The sequence below is a fragment of the Ostrinia nubilalis genome, chromosome 21 (assembly GCF_963855985.1).
Source record: "Ostrinia nubilalis chromosome 21, ilOstNubi1.1, whole genome shotgun sequence".
NCBI classification, from domain to species: Eukaryota; Metazoa; Arthropoda; class Insecta; order Lepidoptera; family Crambidae; genus Ostrinia; species Ostrinia nubilalis.
The window spans coordinates 4,823,164-4,845,945 of NC_087108.1; the positions used below are offsets into that span (position 1 = coordinate 4,823,164).

The following is a 22,782-nucleotide window of genomic DNA, read 5'->3' on the forward strand; positions in this document are numbered from 1 at the left end:
AAAACCCAAGATCACTATGTCTCCCTCTGTCAATTTCTTTGATATGTTTTCACAGCAACGTATCATTTCCGAGCTTGTAGCGCCTGTCAATATTGTTGCAGAGGTTATGTATTGATCATTCCATTTCCCTGCCCTTGCGCTCATCATGGTTGCGGATAATCCTTTAAGCTGTTCGTCTCCAATTATATAGATGGTGTTTGCTGTTTGCTGCCCGTGAGGTGAGTTGTTTTTCATCATGAAGTCGCTTTCAGGCGGAGTAGCTTCTGTGGATCGGTTGTATGTCATAGTTGTGTTTGTGCAGCATAGCTTTTCTTTTAGAAGATGAATCTGTTTATTTAGATCATCTATTTCCATTTGAGCACACAGTAAAGATTGTTTCAGCTCAGAGATTCTGGTTGTGAGATATGTAAAATCAGGTGAATGTTTCTTTCCTTCCGATGCCGGTGCTCTCGTCGAGTATTACATTACTCAATCACATACCTAAAATGAAAAAGTAAGATGCAAGAAATAGCCTGAAAATTCCAAAAATTATATAGCCTTGGTCAAATTGGGTCATAATTATGTCAGTTCGCTTTTACACTTGTTAGTTTCGTACCATTAGTTGAAAATAAAACAATATAACGAAATAACTGTGGTCACACTACATCCATATTCGAGTGGATAAGACGTTCAGGTTCAGCTATAAAATGCAAAGACTCCTCGTTTGATTGCCGACGAAATGTTCGGAGTACAAACATTCAAATATTTTGTTTCGTTATTTCCAGAAATGTCTTGTTTTAGCCCTTTGAGCTAAGACTAGCCTTTTCCCCGTGGCTCTGCTACTAATTTTCTTTTATCACTTTGGGTTACAAGTTTAATTTAAGCTTTTAAGTTCACAGCCTTTCTACTAACCACCACATAAAAACTATTTCCGTTATAGGTTTACTTATTTTTAACTGTAGTACTAGGTATAGTTAAATTAACTGTAGGCTTATAAATCAATCGGGTGATTGTATTTTTTTTTCTAAAAGAAGTTATAAATTGCAAACAGTCCTATTTAATTTCGGTCGCCAAAAAAAACAGTTATCACTCCATGTCATCACTAGTGGCATAGGAAGGAATTTCCACCTCTCACTCAAGTTCCTCTTCCTACCGCATGCCCAAAATAACTAAAATATGAGGGCGCCTTGCTTTATATTATCATAGCTACCCGTATTACGTTTACGCCTACAGATTAAGAAATAAAACTACTTAATCATATTCATTAAATTACATTCTGAAGCGTATGCTCAATCAGAGGGGATAATACGCCCCGATTCCCTATTATTTGCTTCGTTCATTGTTCGTTCCATTCACGTTCCGTGTGACCTAATTGTCAGATCCCAAGAGGGTGAACTGCAAATCTGCATTGACCTAGGAAAAAGATGGGGAGATGAATGTGGGCTAAGCAAGAACGAGACAGATGAGGCGTAGTGATGTAGCGTGATTTTGAGGTACCGACACTGTGACTGTGACTGGTGTAGATACCTAACCTTGTTTATCAAAGTAATTTGTAGATTCGGTATTCGTCGACAAATCTCATCTTATTCGATTAGTATCGAAATTGTTTAAAAAAGATTTCCATTGATTTATGCTGGGTTCTACCATCTTGCTTAAATTTTAACATTAACGTCAAAAACTCCATACAAAAAAACACCGGTTACCGTTTTATTTATGGTTAAAGTTTGGTGGTGCAACCCAGCCTTAGTTTTTTTACACAATTACATAAAAATCTATCAATTATCTGAAAAAGATAGCATCTATTCTCGTTATCTCATGACGTACCTTCTTTCTTTCTAATTACTCAAATTTTATCGTAAGTGCTGCACTTTTACATTTGTATTTAATAAGATTTTTGTTGTCTATTTTTTACTTATTAGCAGTAATCTTACTAATCTATTTCTATTGTGTAATCATCATTGATCATTAACCCTTAACTGGTATCGTGGGGGCCGCGCGGCCCCCACGCATGATGTTTTCTTTGATTTCTAAGAAGCTACGCATCGTGGGCAGCCAAAATTTTTGGTATTCTCATTTCGGCGCTACTCGCGTCTGGTGCAGGCGTTTCAGCAATGCATCATTCACCAGGACGAAGATATGCACGTGTTGGGGTCCGCGCGGCCCCCACAATACCAGTTACGTTAGTTTTTTTTTCATGGCAATTTTTATTTGTTTTTTGTTTTTTTGCAGTATTGATGGCTTATTAGTGATAAAACAATAGAAGATACCTAGAACGAAGTTTTTGATTCCAAATTAGTGATTAGTAGCATGCCAGAAGAAGGATATAGTGATAATAAAATTATAGGTCATTGTGAAGACCCAATTATCAATATTCGGTCGATAATGAGGATATTGATTCTGATTTTCTAGTTTTTTCTTCAGAGAGTGAAAATGAAGATGTTGTAGGACCTAGTCAATCCAGCTGCTATGAAAAAATAAATACAAGTGGTCTGAAAATCCACCAGTACCTGCTAATGTTTGTCAACATAATATTTATGTTTTTTTTTTATAAAATGCTTATTATTTTTATTATAAATTACATTAAAACCTTATTTATTATTAAGTTCACATTATTATGGATTAATTAAAATAATAATATTTTTGGTTGTAACTTTCTAAACGTAGGTTTCATAGATATTTGTAACGTTAAAAAAATATTACGTAAAAAGTTGTTACTATTTATGTAATGTCTTGAAGTAATAATGTAAGAAGATTTAATACAATAACAACTAAATGATTACATAGAAAAAGCCTCATATATATCATTTATGAGCATTTATTCAAGTATATAAGGTAAAACATGCTTGCTAGAAGCAAACATAGTATGGGGGGCGCGCGGCCCCCACGATACCAGTTACGTATGTCCAATTTACGATACCAGTTAAGGGTTAAGTAATAAGTAGGTTATGATGCCATCGAGATCAAAGTTCAAAGATATCTCAGTTAGGTAGGTCTGAATCTATTGTGTCGAAGTGTAACAATAAGATAATCGTGCATCACAGTCACAGTGTGATTCATGCAGTATCGCTGCCACATCACTACCAAGGTCGGTTCAACGAACCGTTCACTCGTTCTCCGTTCGTTCCATTCGGTCACACATGCGCGCTCAACTTTGCCGGCCGGCGTCCGCGAGTACTCATTCTAGTTTTAGCCGGTACCCGGTGACTACATTTATTTTTTTACTCAACGGTCTTAGTTAAAAAATTCAAAAATGGAATTCGTCGGCAAGAAATACAAAATGATCTCGTCCGAGAACTTCGACGAGTTCATGAAGGTGCTTGGTGAGTGTCTTTTAGTTTTTACTTTTTTATTTTTGTCGCGATTCTGAGAATAAATCGATGGGCGGTTTGCACGCCGGTTTTGACGGTCGGTTTACTTCGCGTTGGTAGTTTAACCACTTTTTTCCTTCACTTTTTACCGCGTTGTTCTGAATTAGTATTTCTACCTACAATCCAGATTAATATTAATTAACTCTTTCTGATAAATACCTAGTTACAGCTATTGCAAAAAAAAACTAAATTAGCTCTCATAATATTTTGAGGGTACCTACTTAATTTAAATATTGCTAATAAATTATAATAATTATACCACCTACCTATTTCATATTAGACAAAATAGATAATGTTAAAAATATTTTTAAGCGCCGAAAGATGCGGGTAGTGTGTAAAATTTAGCCACGGACCACGCGGTCTTTTTTTCTAAAATCCCAAATATTTGAACTGGGAAGGGGAGAATGGGGCAACGTGATTATGAATATGAAATATAAATCGATAGTTGTACCGTTACGTCAATAATTTAGGAGTATTTGTAAAATAAAATGCCATGTAAGCTCATCCACGTCTTTTAAATACAAAAAAATAATAGATTTAAAATTACCTACATTTAGATTTGTGGACTTTGTGGTTAGCGAAAGATTCTAAGTATATTTACGTGGACGTAATATTAATAAATGAATGCACGTAAATGTACATTTTCAATTTAAGGATAATAAATTATTCAAGATTAGATTATTAAAAGTCCATAGAGAATTCTACTGCTAATACTTAACTGTAGAAATCTCTGCAGGGAGGACCAACATCGCTGCAAATATTTTATTTTCTTCCTAATTAATTACCTCCTAGGTCACTATATTTATTCTAACCACTAAATGTTGTAAATAAGTATTACTTAGCTCAAGCTAAGTGTGATTAAAAGCCATCTACCCGACGCCATTGAAACAAAAATATTATTTAACCACTTGTATGCGGTGACGCAAATCTGTACGCGACATTTCATTTCCTATTGTCTGAAATCACCACATTCATTTTAAGTACCTATCAGACCTGCTGGAATTTGAGTCGTGAACTTATTTTAACTGGTTGGAAAACAAATCTATGTATCTTAAGAGCCCGCATATCAATCACGATCATTGTTTCAATTAACTCCCTCCGATGGGAATAGAATTGAACCTTACTTAGGTACACCTAAAACTTAATTGGACAGTTCAATGCCTCGGATCACTTAGAAAATCAATAGAAATTGATAGACATGTTGATGCGGTGACGTCCATTGAAGTCCAATCTGCATCAATTTAAAAGTTATTTATGGGTACATCGGTCTGCCAATGACGTTTAAAGGTTTATTCAATAAAACGTGTTAAAATAATAACCCGTTGTTATGTATGACAAAGGTGACCGAGTTTCTTCCGCCACTTTTTGGTACCAGCCCATGTTGTCCCGAATGTGGTAGGGCAAGCTATATTTGGGACGTGTATTAAGTGCCCTGGAAAATGCCTAAGAACTGAATAAATGATTTGATTTGATCAATGCGACAATTGTTAACTTTCGCTGATGTTTATGGATGGACGGTAATCACTTACCATCAGGCAGTATAGATTAGGCAAACGAGCAGACGGATCACCGTCTGCTCGTTTGCCTAATCTATACTAATAAATCTGTAGAGAGGTCAATTCTGTACATGAAATATATTTTCAAAATAACTATCAGGGGGTGATTAGTGATCGATACTGATGCCAAAAATGCAATCAGTAAAATTTTTGTCTGTCTGTCTGTCTGTCTGTCTGTCTGTCTGTCTGTATGTTCCTTATAGAAACAAAAACTACTTGACGGATTTTAACGAAACTTGGTACAATTATTCTTCGTACTCCTGGGCAGGTTATAGGATACTTAGGAATTCCCACGGGCACGGGAATTAGCGGGAAAATCCTTTTGTATGAAAAATCTAAACTGCTTAAGTTAGACGCTTGAAATTTGGCATGCAGGTACCTTAGTAAACTTAAAGCTTAGTTACAACAGAATATTGCAAAATTCCCACGGGAACGGGAGTTAGCGGGAAAAAACATTTTTATGAAAAAATCTAAACCGCGTAAGATAGATGAAGGGGGTAAAACGGGATCCACGCGTACGAAGTCGCGGGCGGCCGCTAGTGTCACATAAAAAAATATATCAAAAAACTTAATAATTAATATTATCAAACTTAAGAATAGTCCTCTATTGCAAAAAATGACCTAAGATCTAATTGATAAGTTCACAAAAAAAAACGGTTATATTTAATGTTTGACACTAGCAACTGTTTACAAAGAGTTGTATGAATAACAAATAAGCAAAAAAAAACAATATACAATGAAATCAACTGTTTTGACTTATTCGTCGAACTTTGAACTTAAACAAACATAAACAGCGACGAAGGCTCGCTGAATGACGTACAATACAAAGATTTCTGTCTACACGCTTTTTCTTATCAGTAAGACCTCAAATACATTTTGTATTTTATCTGGAAATACCTACATATAGTACACCAACAAAAAAAGTAAAACACGAATAAACTATGTCCAACATGAAAAGTGTTTGTATAAGTACCAATTTTTTTCTGGAAAATAACTACTCATAAAATTATTTATCGAAATCGTAATGTATAAATAAAAATAGATAGCGTCTGATAAATATTTATCAGAGAATCGTAAATAGATTTTTTTAAAGTGGAAAAGGCATTAATGTATCTTTACCAAAGCAATAAATGTTTTAAAAATAGTTAAATAACTTACGTATTAAATTATTCATACAGAAATAGCGACTTGGACTTCGGCTAAGTAGATTCATGACATTATGATGAAGATAATAATATTTCATTAGAAATCAACAACGGCAGTTAATGTTGAACACCTTTTATTAAAACTAAGAAGCGCATAGTTGGACGTCCACCCACAAGATGGTAATGCGACCTCACAAAGGTAGCGGGAAGGAATGGAATCATTGGGAGAAACTGTTCAGCAGTGGACGTCCTGAGGCTTATGATGATGCTGAATTATGATGATGATGATGCCAGCTTTTCCCGCACTTCCTCCTCATTAAATACATGAATCTGCATCTAGGTATTTTACCTACTAAATATCGGCTTAGTAACAATTTCGAGGTTTGGAACCTGTCTGAGTCAGTAGATTAACTTAATCCCTGCACTTAGTAATGCTAGATTATCTTATCATTTTAGCCTGGCCAGCTAATACTTTATTTTTGAGGAGTGGTCATCCAATGTTGTTAATACACGTTATTTTCACAATACGAATTTCAATTTTATTAGAAACGCTCCATTATTCATTCGCTTCATGTATTCTTGAACCTAACCCCTGCAATTTTTGAGATTAATTCTTTGAATTTTGATTCTCATCTTATCTTGAATCATTATTTTTGTATTATTTATCAATATTTGTATTATGTATACTTAAACAGGTAATTATTAAATTAACTTATCTCTAGCAGCCGGACATCTTTGAAGTCCCCATAAAGATATTAAAATATAAAAATGTCATAAATAAAGATACTGGCTATCATTTTATTACAACAGTTACATAGTGATATGATCAAAATTAAATGGTCGAATAAATGTTGATTATATTCACTTTGACAGAGGTCTTTGAAGAAAATTAAATGGTACTACTTAATTAATAATGGGTCCATTCAATGAATTTCTGTTGAATTCGTTGTACAATTTAATATAAAGAAAGGTTCATTTCCATCCATACCATGAGTAAATATTTTAACCTTAATTTTAAGGTTATCGTTTTTGTTGATAGTCTGTCTGCTGACAAATCTCTTTGTAAGAATAAACTGTTTGTTTGTATACCCTGTGTATTGTGTTGTTGCTACGCTTCAATATTAATTAATTTTTATTTTCTGAATCCGCCATTATCTCCAAAGTTCACCGTACCACCTCTGTGGATTAACCTGTATGATATTGATGATATTTACGATAACGCTACTGTAGGTATGCATTATTACTTGTACTACAATAAAATACACTTTATTTAACTGGTTTTCAAATTAATATTTCATTTTTTTTATTTTATTTTAATAAATTCTAATAACGGAGCTCATAAAAGATCACTCACGTGTATACGTCCGTCTGACTCAGACACAATTTTCTTTTTCTTTTATTTTTTTAACTATTTGAAAGATATAACGATCCTACTAATATTATAAATGCGAAATTTTTGTCTGGATGTCAATATGTTTGGGTGAAGCCGCGGCCAGAAGCTAGTTTTCTATAACTACGGATAAAAGAAGAAAATATTAATTTTATTCAGATAAGTTTATTTTTACATACACAAACATTATTATTTAGAACATAAGAACTTAAAAAAACTTCTTCATCATCATCATCTCAGCCAAAGGCATAATATAAAAAAAAACTTCTTAGTGCTTATAATATAATATGTTTTCATAATTTTTCGACATATTCAACACACAAACATCAAAGAATCGAGCTCAATGCTACTGGTTATGCAATGAAAGTCGTCGTGTATTCAATTCTGCGGTGAATACGTTAGCAGTTAGCCTTTGACCCACAGTTACATACTAGGTATTGCTTCTAAAGGAAGTTGCGCTTTTTGACACTATGTCCTTAGTTCATAGAGTCAATTTTGAACTCCATTTGCATTGCAAATTCAAGTCTGTTGCATTCTAATAAGAAAACAAATGCAACCAATATAAGAACCTCTAAAATGTTTTTGACTAACGCGATTATCATCATCATCATCATCATCATCATTTCAGCCATAGGACGTCCACTGCTGAACATAGGCCTCCCCCAATGCTTTCCATGTTGATCGATTTGTAGCGGCCTGCGTAAACGCGATTATGTTTGTAGTCATTAATTCGTATAGATCTAGAAAATGACTGAGTCTAGGTGATCTTAAAATTATAATAAAACTAGCTGTGCCCGCGACTTCGTACACATGCTATCCAAAGTAAAAATATTTTTTTCAAATCGGACGCTTTTTTAGTTTAGAAGAAGTCTGCCAGACTACTACTAGATAAATCAACTTAATCAATTCATGAGATGGTATTGAAAATCTATTGCAAGCATTTTTTATTACGAGAATAGATCGTACTCGGAAAATCTAGACGGCCGGATTTAATTATCGTAATCATGCACTTTTTGCTGTCAGCCATGCAGACACCAGTACATCTGACTATACCTACATTTTGCAGCAAAAAACGATTCTATTACAACAGCATAAGAACTACTGATGTTTTTAACTTTCTACAATAGTGATTTTGTATAGTCCGCTTACATCACAATGCGGTGACCGATGCGTGAAGCACGACTTTGTACGACCTGCTAATACAGTAGGTTAACACGAACATATTAAAATGTGCGGCAAAACCAAACTGGCTTATGGAAATCTACACCTTTAGCCTTATTTCCCCAACTTCTTTGATTTTTACCATGCACATCTTGTTTAGATTGACGACCTATCTTAGAAAACACACATTTATTATTCTGGTTTTACCTCACCTTTAATTTGATTTTACCTTAAGGTGTGGTGTTTGAATTTCCTCAACCTACTCTTTCTTACCCAGTCTAATTTGGCGCTCTAATTTTGTAACGATTTTTCCATTACGATCATGCCAATTGAAATCCAAAAAAATAGTCCAAGCATCATTCCTAGTCTCCAACCATTTTATGCGTTTAAGTATTGATCCATATCGTACTCATAGCTCTATGAGAAGCAAATAAAACTCAGGTCAGTTCAAGAGTTCAGCAGCGTTGTTTGGCATAGAATTCAGGTTACGGCCTAGTTGCCAGTGTTGCCACTTGGTATTCCTAACCTACTGAAAATAAAGTAGAAACTGCCTTTGCGACTAGACGTTAACATTAACTGAACCTTGTCAAGGCGATACGTGTTATCTTCTTCAGTAATTTAAACAAAACACAGTAAACAAGTGAAGTAACTAACTGCCATTATAAAACATCCTCAAGGTCTCACAGTGTGCACTCAAGTGAAACAATCGCAAAGATAAAACAAAAAACAATCACTTAGGTATTTCAAAAAGAATAAGAAAAGATATTCGTGATAAAACAAAAACAATCACTCAGGTATTTGAAAAAAGAATAAGAAAAGATATTCGTTACATAATCTGTGCCTGTTTATACCATGATGACTCATATCCCCAAAACCGAGATTGCCTTGTACTTTGAGCGGTCCGAAAAGCACTAACGCGCAGGAAAAAAGCGCGAAATAATCGTAACCTTGGACTTGGCCCCGTGTAAATGACATTGGACGGAGTGCGAATAGCCAAAAGGTGTGGGACACAGTACAGTCTACAGCATCTGACTTTTTGTTGCAAAATAACACCTATGGCAACTGAATAAGAGGCCTCAATGTTAAGCTTGATATGGCGTCGTCCGTCCACAGTGCAAATACCGTGGTGGGCTTGTCTAAATCGGACCTGACTCAACATTGTCATGTCATAGATTGGGTATTTTTCAGATTCACTTGATCAGATTAGTGTTATATTCGATAAGTTCTTAGGTTCTGAAGTACCTATGTTGTATGTATGTTCTCAGTTAACCGTGGCTTAGCCTAAGTGGATTTGGGTCCGTTACGATTACCTAAATTATTTTTCCAATAAGTATAAGTATCAGGGCTATAAAATTTTCAAAGCGGAATCAGATTTTTTTTGACAACAAAAATTTTAATACTGAGCCTAAACTTACTTCTTAGCAGTCTGACCGAAAAAATCAAATACATACTTATAGACTATTCGTTTCGGATATTACCAGTATAAACAGACATAAAGTTTTTTAGAATTGTAAACCTGTTAATAAATAATCCAAACAGACGCCTAAATTGTATTAGTAGATTCACACACCAAAACCCGCAGAATTATCGAGTCCTTGGACTTGAGCCGTGTGAAATGTGAATGACATTGGCGGATTAAAAAATCCGCCAAATGTGTGCGACTGGACTACAATGATATCGTAGTGGGCTTGTCTGCACTCGATGACTGATTCAGCAATCACTCATCGGTTAGATATTATTCAGGTTTATTTTAACTGACAGAGCGAGGTTCTGATAAGGTCTTTTTGGCAAAAAACTTGTCATTTCTAACGTACGAGTAAGTTGAATCAACTTCCTTTGTACCTAATTAAGTATTACACAAATTATGTATCATGACACGAAATTGAACCTTGTCATGTACTTTAGGTATCTCTATCGTCCTTAATTATAGGTCATAAAAATAAAATAACCGGACTGTGGATTTTGTTTCCCTATTCATTATTTCAGTGACGCAGTTTAGCGTTTAGTCTTACCATAAAACGAATGTGACTATGCCAAATACATAGAAGTGACTATACCACAGACAGTTAGGTCCTTTTACATACTACCCATCCATAGTTAATCTATTCTATTTGGGACATCAAAAGACGCCCCGAATGGTCCGATCCTTTCAACTAATTAGGAAGACTGCATGTGAATATCCCGGCATAGTTGGGCGATTAAGGCGGTCGGCAATTGACGTAAAATGGCCAACAATCAACCTCAATTGCCTCAACAAGATACATGCTGGGAGCCGACAGTTTTCTATAACCCGACAGTTGGGTTCCGGCGCGGATTGCACTGATTTATTCAATCGTCAGTGGAAATATACTGCGGTCTGCACTGCGACATTGTATTTGACGCACAAAGATATGGATCTACATTCTACGCGATGGAAATAAAACAATAACTTGGCTGATTTTAGACGTTTCGTTTTTGTTTCAGGTTTCAATCAGAGTTCCTAAATTGAATTGATGGACGAAAAATGACTCTCCGTTTCTTTGACAGAAACGCCCCGCCTCCCCTTTGTTATTTGTATTATTGCTAGCTTTGAACTCAACATAATGTTTGTCTCGAAAATTCGATTCCACTTTTTTATTTGGGAGTAAATTTACTTGTTCCTTGCTTCGCTTCGTCCTAATGTTACAGCACTTACAGCTTGTTTTACTCTAATATTATTCTATACGAGACCCTTTTTGCAAGGGACTTTGGTTTCTCGTTTTGTCTAAATCAAGTTAAGGATCGGTCAATAAAGTTCTATCATGTGATTCAACTTTAAATGATAAATTTTATTTCCTTTAACTACGAGCTGCAATAACTATAAACATATAGCAATTTCCATCAAGAATTGCAGCAGCTTTAATTTCAGGACAACCGCGGATCTCTGCGCCCACGCAGCCTACGCATCTGCACCAATCACAATGAACTTGACATTGCGATCTATGTGGGCTACACAATCTGTTATATCACGCAAATGATATTAGTCATCTGTGATAATAATTATGTGTTTACGCAAGGAACAATGTTGGGTGCAATGAAGATTGTTGAAAGATGTTACCGCACTTGTTGCAAGATGAGATTTAGTTTCCATGCCGTGAACTACCCAGAATATGAATTTAATGGATGATTAGGAAATCAAAGCTACTGAAAACTTTATAACCAAACAAATTGTTAATTTGTATCTTCGATATTGTATGGATAGTTGACCAACTTTAAGAAAAAGTCATGTAAAGAGAATCTGAAAAAAAAAAGATAATCATGGAAAAACTGGAGCAAATAGTTACGGAGGCCTTTGCTCTGGAAATCCTCCATTTGCCTCTGGTTCATTAGAGAGGGTTTTGCTCCTGCAATGGAGACTAAATGGACTGATGATGATGTTTGAAGGCTCTATCTAGAGTTGTTTTGGTAGTATCCATGAGAATAAATTTCAGTTAAATTTTGTTTCAACGTCGACCCGTTTGACTTAGAAACGTGCGATTTTCTGGTTGCATTGAGTTCAGAAATACATAACACAGACGAAAATACTTCATTCAGTCGCGCTTTGGCATCGTTCGCCAGCTGATAGTGACACCGTGGACATTGAACCTCTATAATTATCTGACTGACGCTCCGTTAAATAATAACTTGCATGATTTAATGCACTCCACAGATGACTTGTTTATTATGGAATGACTCTGGTTCTCATAATATTCTTGAGTCCGCATCCCCTTTCAATGTCATCCAATTTTAGTTTTGATCAATAAAAGCGCGGAAACATTTGCAAAACATTTTACTGGAAAATTGCGTACATAAATAATATTTTCGTCCACACTTTCTGCCTATAAATAGCTTCTATATCAATAAATGGTAATTGCCTGCTCTCGCCTCACATCCATACAAAGCAAATCTTCCTTTATCAGATCGCCTGACTAGTTCCTTCGTTAATGGAATCTAAATTGAAAAATTGCCGCCATTTAGGAGGTCGATGTCCTCTACGTCACACCGCGCCACCAGTGGACCAATCACGACGCGGGAATGTCGTTCGACGACCAATCAGAGCGTAGGAAGGGTGGTGCGACCGTGCGATGAGTTGCTGTAGCCAATCAGAGCGTAGGATCATTGATTCATCTTAATAGACATGTCGATGTGTGTGGAATGATCTTAGGTTCTAAGGAAGCATGATTCATGCATGAATTCCTACAATTTTATTTACAATCTGTTGTACCTAATTACAGTAGTTATAAAACTATTCTACTTAAATTAACTACCGTACAAGTTAAAAATGTTATATGACGAAATTTTTAAAATTTACAAATAAGTTTTGATTATTATTTTATTCTGTAATTGGAAGTTAAGTAATTAACGATGAAATCAAAATTCATTCGTGCGTTCTATTTCTTATTATGAGTTGGTCGAAATTATTATAGTTCATTAAATATGTTTTCATTAAGAAAATTCAACTTGTAAATCATACAGAACTAAATACCAAATAATTTGGGAAGTAATTACTTAATTACTGTCTCTTAAACTCATATTATTGTACGACGGTACTATAATCTTTTAATGAAGTGCAACGCACTAGGATCGAGTTGCTCTCCTGCGTTATTTATTCAAGTGCAAAACGGTCAACCATCGTTGATTATTCGACTCGAGATTCACCATACCTAAGTGTGAATGTGAATTTCAATTACCTAACTAAAGGCTTTTGCCGCCTTTTCCGCTACTTTCTTTTACAATTCAATGATCTCATTAATTATCCTTGCCTCATTTGATGCTAATTAACATTAATGATTGCTTTCGACTATAATCTAGCCACTTAATATTTTTTAATACCTATGTAGGTACAACTTAAGTTGAATATTATTTGTTGTTCATAAAAGATACGTTAATATAACAAGTATTAAACAAAGAAATAAATAACAAATTGTGGGCGTAATTTAAACCAAAAACAAAATTTAAACCATTATTGCCCATTTGATATTATAAGGGCAATAATAATATCCCTTCAAATAATGACGCCTTTTCTTTACTAATCAAACTTATAATATTAATCGAGTTAGGAGCACTTTCCCCCGTTTCCCCTTAGTGGAGGCCGGTTTTCCGCAGAGGGGTGGGAAACTGCGAACGTGGTAAGCATTAGAAGGAACTTAGTGGGTAATGTCATTACCCAGTAGCGAATGAATTGAATTAGAACCTAACGAAGAGTATCCATATATTTTTCCGTGACTAGATTATCCAGTGAACTTCATGAATACCTACAACTATCTATTTATTCTATATTATTTTTTCAATGTCTCACGTACATATCTGAAATAATCTAGACCACATGAGTAACTTATTTCTTTATTACTCATGTGCCTGGACGGGACCACAACACTTCAAACCAAAATCATCTCGAGTTTTAGCAAGACAGGCTGGGTTGCACCATCTTACTTTGACACTAACAAACGTCAAAAATCTGTCAAATTTCATACAAAGTACACCGGTTATCGTTATAGTTACCGTTAAAGTTGGGTGATGCAACTCAGCCTTAGTTGTCAAACAGCAATTCATTTTATATGTTAGGTATAGCAGAAGAAGTAGCAGATACAGAGATTCCCATTTTACAAAACAATCAGTAAACAAGTTGATGACCTACCCCTTGGTAAGAATGTTAAACATCCGATCACCAAAGGTCACAGACAACTGATAAGATATGAATAAAGAAAATATTATGCTTTCAAGGGTATCGTTATTATGACTGATTAGTATTACTCATCTGATCATGGCCGTTGCAAGAACCCTTGCAAGGTCTAGTTCTTGCTATACTTTATTGAATAGATGGCGTTGTATTTCAATTAAGATGCGGTTACTAGGCGCGCTCGTCACTTATAGGGGTGCCACTCGCTAAGGGTATTTGACACCATATCAATTGACGTATTTATATGTTTTCGAAACTAGAAACCCATTTTCCCTTAGATTTTGTATCGTAAATTGTAATACTAGTCGATGACGTCACTGATTTTCCAGCAAAATTGAATTTTAAACAATTTCAAAGCAACTAAAAATCAGCCTATGTTGCACCACCCACTCACTTTAACCCCGAACGATGACGTTTTATTATGTAAGATGGTGCAATCCAGGGACAGCTTTTCCAAATTTTTCTGTAAATATTTAGTTCATATTGGTAGTTTTTCCAAACAATCATGGTCATAACACTTGAGAACAAAATCATGTCAAGGCGGATTTAGAAATATATCTCACGTGACACACAGAAGCCCAGAATAATCTGTTGTTGTTTACCGATTGATAAGATACAGACAGATTGAAGCTAAGATAGATCTGGGAAAGAGTAATCGATCATTATCAATCGCTGACAGAAAATCCGAAATGTGTATTTTACGCGTGAAAATAGCTTGGATATTTTTTCCGTTTCCACAACAATTTTCATTGATGCTCTGCTCTTATTGGTCGTGATATTACATTATAGCGACGCCTTCCTAGATAAAATGGGCTATCCAACACAAAAATATTTTTTTCAAATTAGACCAGTGTAGTTTCTGAGATTCGATCAGCGTGTTAACTATCGTAACTTTGTGTTTTAGACATAAAAATACATTATCTTTCCAACATTTTTGGGCGATTCTATCTACATCATTTTAACAAAAGATCACAAGTGTGGCAGGCGGCAGCCCTATAACTTTATGTAACTGGATTCCCGAAGGCCCTAGCCTGGAATGCGGCAGCCCCCTACATGGTCACGGCACACCCTGCCTTCCTCGGACTTCACTTGAGTAGTAACTATCCTTATACGTCTGCTTTGTATGTTTCCTGCCGATTCCTATGGGGTAATTACCCAGGGATTATAAACGATGAATGAATCATAGATTATTTCTGGTTTTTGCGCTGTTTAGTTCTGATTAGAACTTGTTATTATTATCATAATCAAGACTTCCTTAGATACCGGTTAGAGGTGACCTGACAATGGTCTAGACTCCTGCCACAAAATATTGCTTTGTCTACAAGCATAAATACCTACTTACTTAGGTCATTTATTAATTTTATTGGTACCTAATTTAGACTTTGGAGTAAATATTCATATTTTTGCATAACCAACTTTAACTTGAAAAAAATTGCACTTTTCAGGTCTGAAACAATTTACCCATACTCAACATTTACATTGAGTATGTAAACCTTATTTTCTAGACATAGAGTTTGTCTATAGTTCTTATCTTTGACCGCAATTCCGAATGACGTCCCACGTTTGAGATGTCATTTCACCCGAGCGTCTGCGGTTGAGTTTCACAATTTCTAGTTTTTCTCGGCATTATAATTAAGTATAACCTTGGAATATATCACCTAGACCTAAGAAAATGGAAGTATACTTCGGCAAGAAGTATAAGCTCACCTATACTGATAACTTCAACGAATTTATGAAAGCTTTAGGTAGGTAATGATGATGATTAAGAATGTGGTTCTTACTTTTATAGGATGTAAAAAGTCTATTGAACGTTTACTTTGCCTCCGAAATTAAATTACTTGCTTACCACTTTTACAACAAAATAATATCAATGGAACTCTGTCACCGTTTCACTAAAGCTACAACTAAATTCATCCAATACAGACCTGACTGCAATGATCGTGCTATCCTGACTTTCAGGGAAGGTTCATTTACAGCGCCCTGCATCTTGATACAGCTTGCGCCGCCCTTATTTCGGCACTGTTTCAATTCCATTTAAATTTTCCAGCTGTGGCCAAGAAAATCCAACAATAGGCTGAAGTGACGAATGAAACTCATCCAATTCTCTCTTCTTGCCAGGCGTGGGCCTCATCACCCGCAAAGCCGCCAACGCCGTGACCCCCACCATCGAGCTGCGCCAGGAGGGCGACCAGTACAACCTGGTCACGTCCTCCACCTTCAAGACCACGGAGATGAAGTTCAAGCCTGGCGAGGAGTTCGATGAGGAGCGCGCTGACGGTGCCAAGGTATGATCTTTTTTTACTTTTCAGTACCTATGGCTTGGTATAGTTTTCAGTGCTGCTGTTTTATAATTTTTACGATTGATATATCGAGCCAATCGCTCTAATACGGCTTACACTGAGACATGCATGGCTTAATCTTAACTATGCGCTCTCTTAATTAATAGTTACCAGTCTCGATAATTATGTGTAGACGACATGACAAGATCGAAAGTCCAAGCTTTCGCTGCTCATAGTTCGTCGTTCACACGTTGTAAAAACATACAACGCAAACAAGTTTACTCCACGAAACTACCTTACCACCAGTTTTCACGCACGATCATTTAACTTCGTTCGTACGTCCATAAAACACCCCTGTCCACCACTGCACGCACGCTCGTGCTAGTTCGTTCGCACCTCGTAAATTAACTGTTATCTTTTGCTAAAGGAGCTCTTATTTTGTTTTTACAGGTCAAGTCAGTGTGCACCTTCGAAGGCAACGTCCTGAAGCAGACACAGAAGGGCTCCGACGGCTTGGAAGTCAATTATATTAGAGAATTCGGACCTGAGGAGTTGAAGGCTGTGAGTATCTTCCTATTCCTCCCAGAAAATGTTCCTATTCCTTGTTAAAAATCACAGAATAATAGCTTAAGCTATACATGATGTACGGGACTATTTCCACCTTTCGTTCCCACTGCTGCAACTCCTGTGTAGCCAGGATCTACACCTACAGCTTGAAGCTATCGTGTAGGTGGAATACTCATCCTTTTTGTGTTCCGTGGGTTATCGCATTTATTTAGTCTCCATCACACAGCATTAGGTCTACTGAAAACCATAGCGATTGCATCATAAAAACTTTAAGCTTTAGCATAAAACAAATTACTTAGTGATTTTTCAATAAGTATTTGAACCAATCACAGACTGATTCTTGAATTCAGATTCATTATTTTGAGCACCGTTTCAAAGTACGAGCCATCTCTTTCTACAACAGCAACGTTGACTCACGCAGATCGACTTTCGTTTTCCAAGAGAACACGCAGATTCCTTATAAGCAGTACTTAGTGTCCACTTATGGCTACGGATCCATTACAGCATTAACACCACTTTTATGGTGACTAACGAGTATGTAATTAAGTTCTATATTTATAAAAAGGTTTGTACCTATGTTTAATATTACATATTAGCAAAGGTTCAAAGAGCGGTTTTAAAATGATGTCAAAAAACCATTGTTCTAAACTAAACGATAAAGATAACAATGTAGACACACCTAGGTACTTACATTTTACAGTCGATTGTATGTGATTGTAGGTATTCTTTGTTTTTCCATGAAAAAAAAACCTGACATTAACGTGAAGGTCGACACAATGATTTTTACTTTGTGTAATGCTTGAAATACTAATACAATAGACGTAGGCCTTACATATCAAACAGTTAGATTCATGAATTAGGAAAATATGCATTGAAAATTGAATAAAAATGACAACCTGCAGGCTTGTAGCCGCGGTTTTGGTGCAGTCCTGTTGTCCCCCCTGCTTGGCCCCCCTGGGGGAGCCAACAGGATTTCGAAATCCTGTTGTCCCCCCTGGCTAGGGGAGACAACAGGACTGGATTTTCAATCAATGATTTGAGGACTGTTGTCCCCCCTGGCAAACATTGAGTATTTAGAAGCCATTTATTTTTATAACTTTTAAGATGAACTGAAAATGGAGTACCTGATTGAATGCCATACTTATTGCCTAGCTAAATACCTAAACGTATGTCAAATAATAATGAACATTTTGTTAACGAAAAAAATATAAGTTGTTGGTACCGGTACTATTTCTGACTATTCCAAAATCTGCTTTATTTATTTTATTTTATTTTATTTTTCTTTATTCAGAAAACCACAGCTCTTTATAATAATAATACAAACAGGTATTTTTGTTCTTACAGCCAATAATGGATTCTATACATATATTATTACAATCTCGTAAAAAACAGTCAAAGGGGCAAAAAAAAAAAAAAAAACATAGGCTTGCATGCAGGTTGTGTGTATGTGTGTGTGTGTGTGTGTGTGTGTGTGTGTGTGTGTGTGTGTGTGTGTGTGTGTGTGAGTGTGCGTGAGTTTTCATTTACCTAATAAGTCGCAAATCTCCTTCTTGAAAGAGTGCCTGGACGTGCAAAACAAATCGACTTGACTAAACTTTTTGTTATAAATGCGGTGCATTCTGCATACCACAGAATTTTGGGAGTAATTACTGCGAGACAAGGAACTGCTAAAAAGCTTAGTATGTCTAGTACGGGTGCGAGGAGCACCAAAAGTAAGCGTTTTGGATGCAAGGTTAAGGCTGTCTATGTTGCTATTGCAGATGTTATAAAGAAAGGTCACGTCAAGTAAACAACGACGGTCTTCAAGTGACATAATATTTTGGGATTTACAAGAATCCTCGTAATCTGACCACATGTGGTATTCGCGGTAGTTAAGATGCTTTACAAATTTATGCTGTATTTTTTCTATTTTGTGAATGTGGGTGACGTATTGGGGATTCCAAATGCAGCTACAATATTCTAATACACTCCTTACATAGACGTAGTAAAGGATTTTTAGACAATTTATATCCGTAAAAGGTCTACTCACTCTTAAAATGAAACCTAGGTTTCGAAAAGCTTTAGCCACCATTGTGTCTATGTGCAAATTGAATGTTAATTTCGAATCTAGGAGTACGCCCAAGTCTCTCACTGATGATGAGGGTTTTATTTTTATGCAATTTCCTTCCAATTTCCTTTACTTGCTTTTAATCCTTCAAGCTCCGCGAATCTAGACACAATAGATAATCAATTGTTATGTCATTAATTAATGCCGTCTGGGACTCAATCGAATCGACAAATCTTTATGAATTATCCCTACTAAATAATAATATTAAGTAAATGCGAAAAACTTTATCTGTCTGTCTGTTACGAATTCACGCCTAAACCATTGAACCGATTTTGATATTTGGTAGAGATGGTTTTGAGTCCCGGGAAAGGACGTGGGATAGTTTTATGTCAGTTTTTGAAACAGGAAGGCGCTCTTATATTTTTTTCTGTGACAGACAAAATTTTACGCAGACAAAGCCGTGGGCAAAAGCTAAGTTAAAGGTATGCTATTCTCATGTATAAAAAATATTATCTTCTGTAAAGTATACTAAAAATCCGTTTAGTAGTTTTTAAATACGTGAAAGAGTATCAAACATCCATACTCACAAACTTTGACATTTATAATATTAGTAGGTAGGACGCTAAAACTGCATAATTTTAAATTAATCACAATATTCAATACTTGCTCAGTGATTCAACTAGCGGCCGCCCGCGACTTCGTATGCGCGGAGTCCGTTTTACCCCCTTATGTGTGGAATTTCGTAAAATCCTATTATATCCTTCGTATTATTTCATATGATTAAATAAATAGTTAAATAAAATCCGTTCTTGGCAGATGTCTACACTCTATAAGGAACCTACCTGCCAAATTTCAAGTTTGTAGGTGTCAGTATCGGCACCAACACCTTATTTTTTTCGTTATCAAAATGGTAATTATTGTTTAACAAACGGTTAGGTATTCAGTTTGGCAATTTGGCATTCAGTCAAGTACTTCAGTATTTCAAAAATGATGTTATAAAAATATATGGTTTTTAAATCATGTTTGCCAGGGGGGACAACAGTCCTCAAATCATTGATTAAAAATCTAGTCCTGTTGTCTCCCCTAGCCAGGGGGGACAACAGGATTTCGAAATCCTGTTGGCTCCCCCAGGGGGGCCAAGCAGGGGGGACAACAGGACTGCACCTGGAAGGGTTCGCTTCCGAACATTAGGACCGCTTTAACTGTGCCTTTTCAATTTTATAAAGAGTAATTTTATATCTTTTGACAGTTTTTTTTTTCAATAAAGAGTACTTAAGCAATCTAACTATGTGTATTAAATAAAATTACTGACATGGATTTTTTTTTTCAAATTATCATTAAAATAAGTACCAAAAATCCCCACCTGTCAATAATTATATTTATTGCAAGATTTTTATCAATGTACGTACAAGGCTTAGGAGATTAGGCATTGTCTGGGTTATTTATTTTATAGGATAGGTATAGCTTATAATTTACAACAAACGGGGATAATAAGTAAGAAACAGATACTTAAATAATGTTGTCTCTACTATTTTAATAAACGAATAGATCCACATTTTCACACTGAAGACACTGGTTTTGTATTGTAAATGAATTTCTTTTCGTAATTTCATCATTCGTTAGTAAAATGTATGAATACCGGGTGAAAGGTCGCGACGAGTAGGTAACTACTTTTGACTGTCGGCGGCTTGTCAAAGTTAACCTAAGCAAGTATTCAAATTAAAAAGCTTGTAATAAATTATCAATAACCATTGGAGGTAACGTAAGAAATTATGTAAATGATTTTTAAAATCCTCGTGTCTTGTTGTTAGACACCGTTCACCGCTACTGTTTAGTGTCCCAAACGGGCAAACGAGTATAATTTATTTCGAAAGACTTGTAAAGTTAAGGTGTCTTTAGTGGTTAAACTTTTGAAACCAGAATAATATGAAATAATAAGGAGTTCAATCGGTCCATCCAATGACAGAGTTCTATCCCCCTGGGGATAGCTTCCCATAATTGTTTTTAAAATTGTCCCAAATAAGATTTATCCACACAAAATTTGTAAATTAATACTTTGTTCTAATATATGTTTTTTCTTTCCCAGGTGATGACCGCCAAGGACGTCACATGCACCCGAGTGTACAAGGTGCAATAAGCCCGTGAAGCAAGACTGTAGGGCGGCGCCCTATGTTTATCCTATTTTAGCACAACTATTCGTAAAGTTAAATTATCTTTATTTAGGACTCCTGTAGGTGTGGACACGCGCAGTAATTTATTTTTGTACGCTCAGTATATTTGCCAAAGTTGAGTTTCGGAATTCTAAGATCATACCTACTGTTGTATAAGTTTTTCAGTGCATATTTAATAAATCGTTTTGTAATATTATTGACTTTTATTTGGTGTTAAAGCTAAAGAGGTTTACCAATGACTTAGGCTGAGTTGCACCACCTACTTAACTAGGACCGTAACTATAACAATAATCGGTGTTTTTTGTATGAATTTTGACCGCTTTTTGACGTTTTTGTCAAACAGTCAAAGTTAAAGTAAGATGGTGCAACCCAGCCTTAGTAATCATTAGAATTTAAATTGCAAATTGTAAACTATGGCGTGAAGCCTGTTAGATTAAACTATGATGTATTTTGAATTTCTTATTCTTATTTCATCTTCATTTCTTAATACGAGGGTGATAGTCGAATAGATTCTACTGTTGCCTTTGAATTCAAATTCAAGTTAGAAAGAATTTTTACCTATCTATCCTACCCAAAACTTGAGCATCGTTTCCTATACAGCCTACAGGTAGGGAGTTCATTTACTAAATACCTACCTACTTAAGCAGTACAAAACTATTAAGTAGGTAACCTACATAGTATACCTTTTTTTCAGTCATAGTGGTGAATTCAGCCATACCTACTCGTATTATTATTATCTCATAATATTATTCTAATTTCTAGCTTCGTATCAGCTTAGGGCAGTCAGTAACATAAATGGAACTTCCTTAACATAATTAATTACTTACTCATACCACAGAATAATAATAACTCGTAGGTACATACAAATTATTTCCCCTGAACAACAAAACTATCCCTTTCTACCTATCTATATTTTACCTAGGTAAGTAGGTAGGTATTTGATGGTTTTATAAGTCAAGTTAACTCTGTTAATTCACACATCGGCCGTTAGTAATTTTGCATGAACTTCTCACTTGTACTTAGTTGTAGGTAAACGTTGTAGAAGATTATGAACCCATTTACTTAGCTATGCTATAACCCTACCATTACCACGTTAGAGCTGTCTTCTACCTAGGTGGGCTGCCTACTTTATCCCAAAATATCTAAGTATCATTCAAAAAAATATTATCTATCTGACTGGACTTTCTAAAGCGATTTGCATGAACCCAAAAGTAATAACTTAAAAAAAATATTATTAAATTCTCAGTCTGAGACATCTAGCGGATAAAAAAACAATACCTTGTTTCATAAAATAGCATACTGTTAAAAGTAACCAAATTTCATAATAGTACATCTACTCGACGCTAGATGGCGCGCAAAAAGCATGCTTTTTAAAATATTTTTAGTAAATCTACTCAACACTAGATGGCTTACGTTCGTGGTTTTACATTTATTATCTGTGT

General features: G+C 35.5%; 1 protein-coding gene across 1 annotated transcript; it reads left to right on the top strand.

Annotated features, from left to right (window-relative positions):
• The first annotated feature begins 3,147 nt into the window (after positions 1-3,147).
• Positions 3,148-21,533, top strand: LOC135082165 (sodium/calcium exchanger regulatory protein 1). Its single transcript, XM_063976933.1, has 4 exons — positions 3,148-3,299; positions 16,395-16,561; positions 17,006-17,116; positions 21,256-21,533. The coding sequence occupies exons 1-4, from the start codon at positions 3,230-3,232 to the stop codon at positions 21,304-21,306; spliced, it is 399 nt and encodes a 132-aa protein (XP_063833003.1). The 5' UTR covers positions 3,148-3,229; the 3' UTR covers positions 21,307-21,533.
• The last annotated feature ends 1,249 nt before the right edge of the window (positions 21,534-22,782 follow it).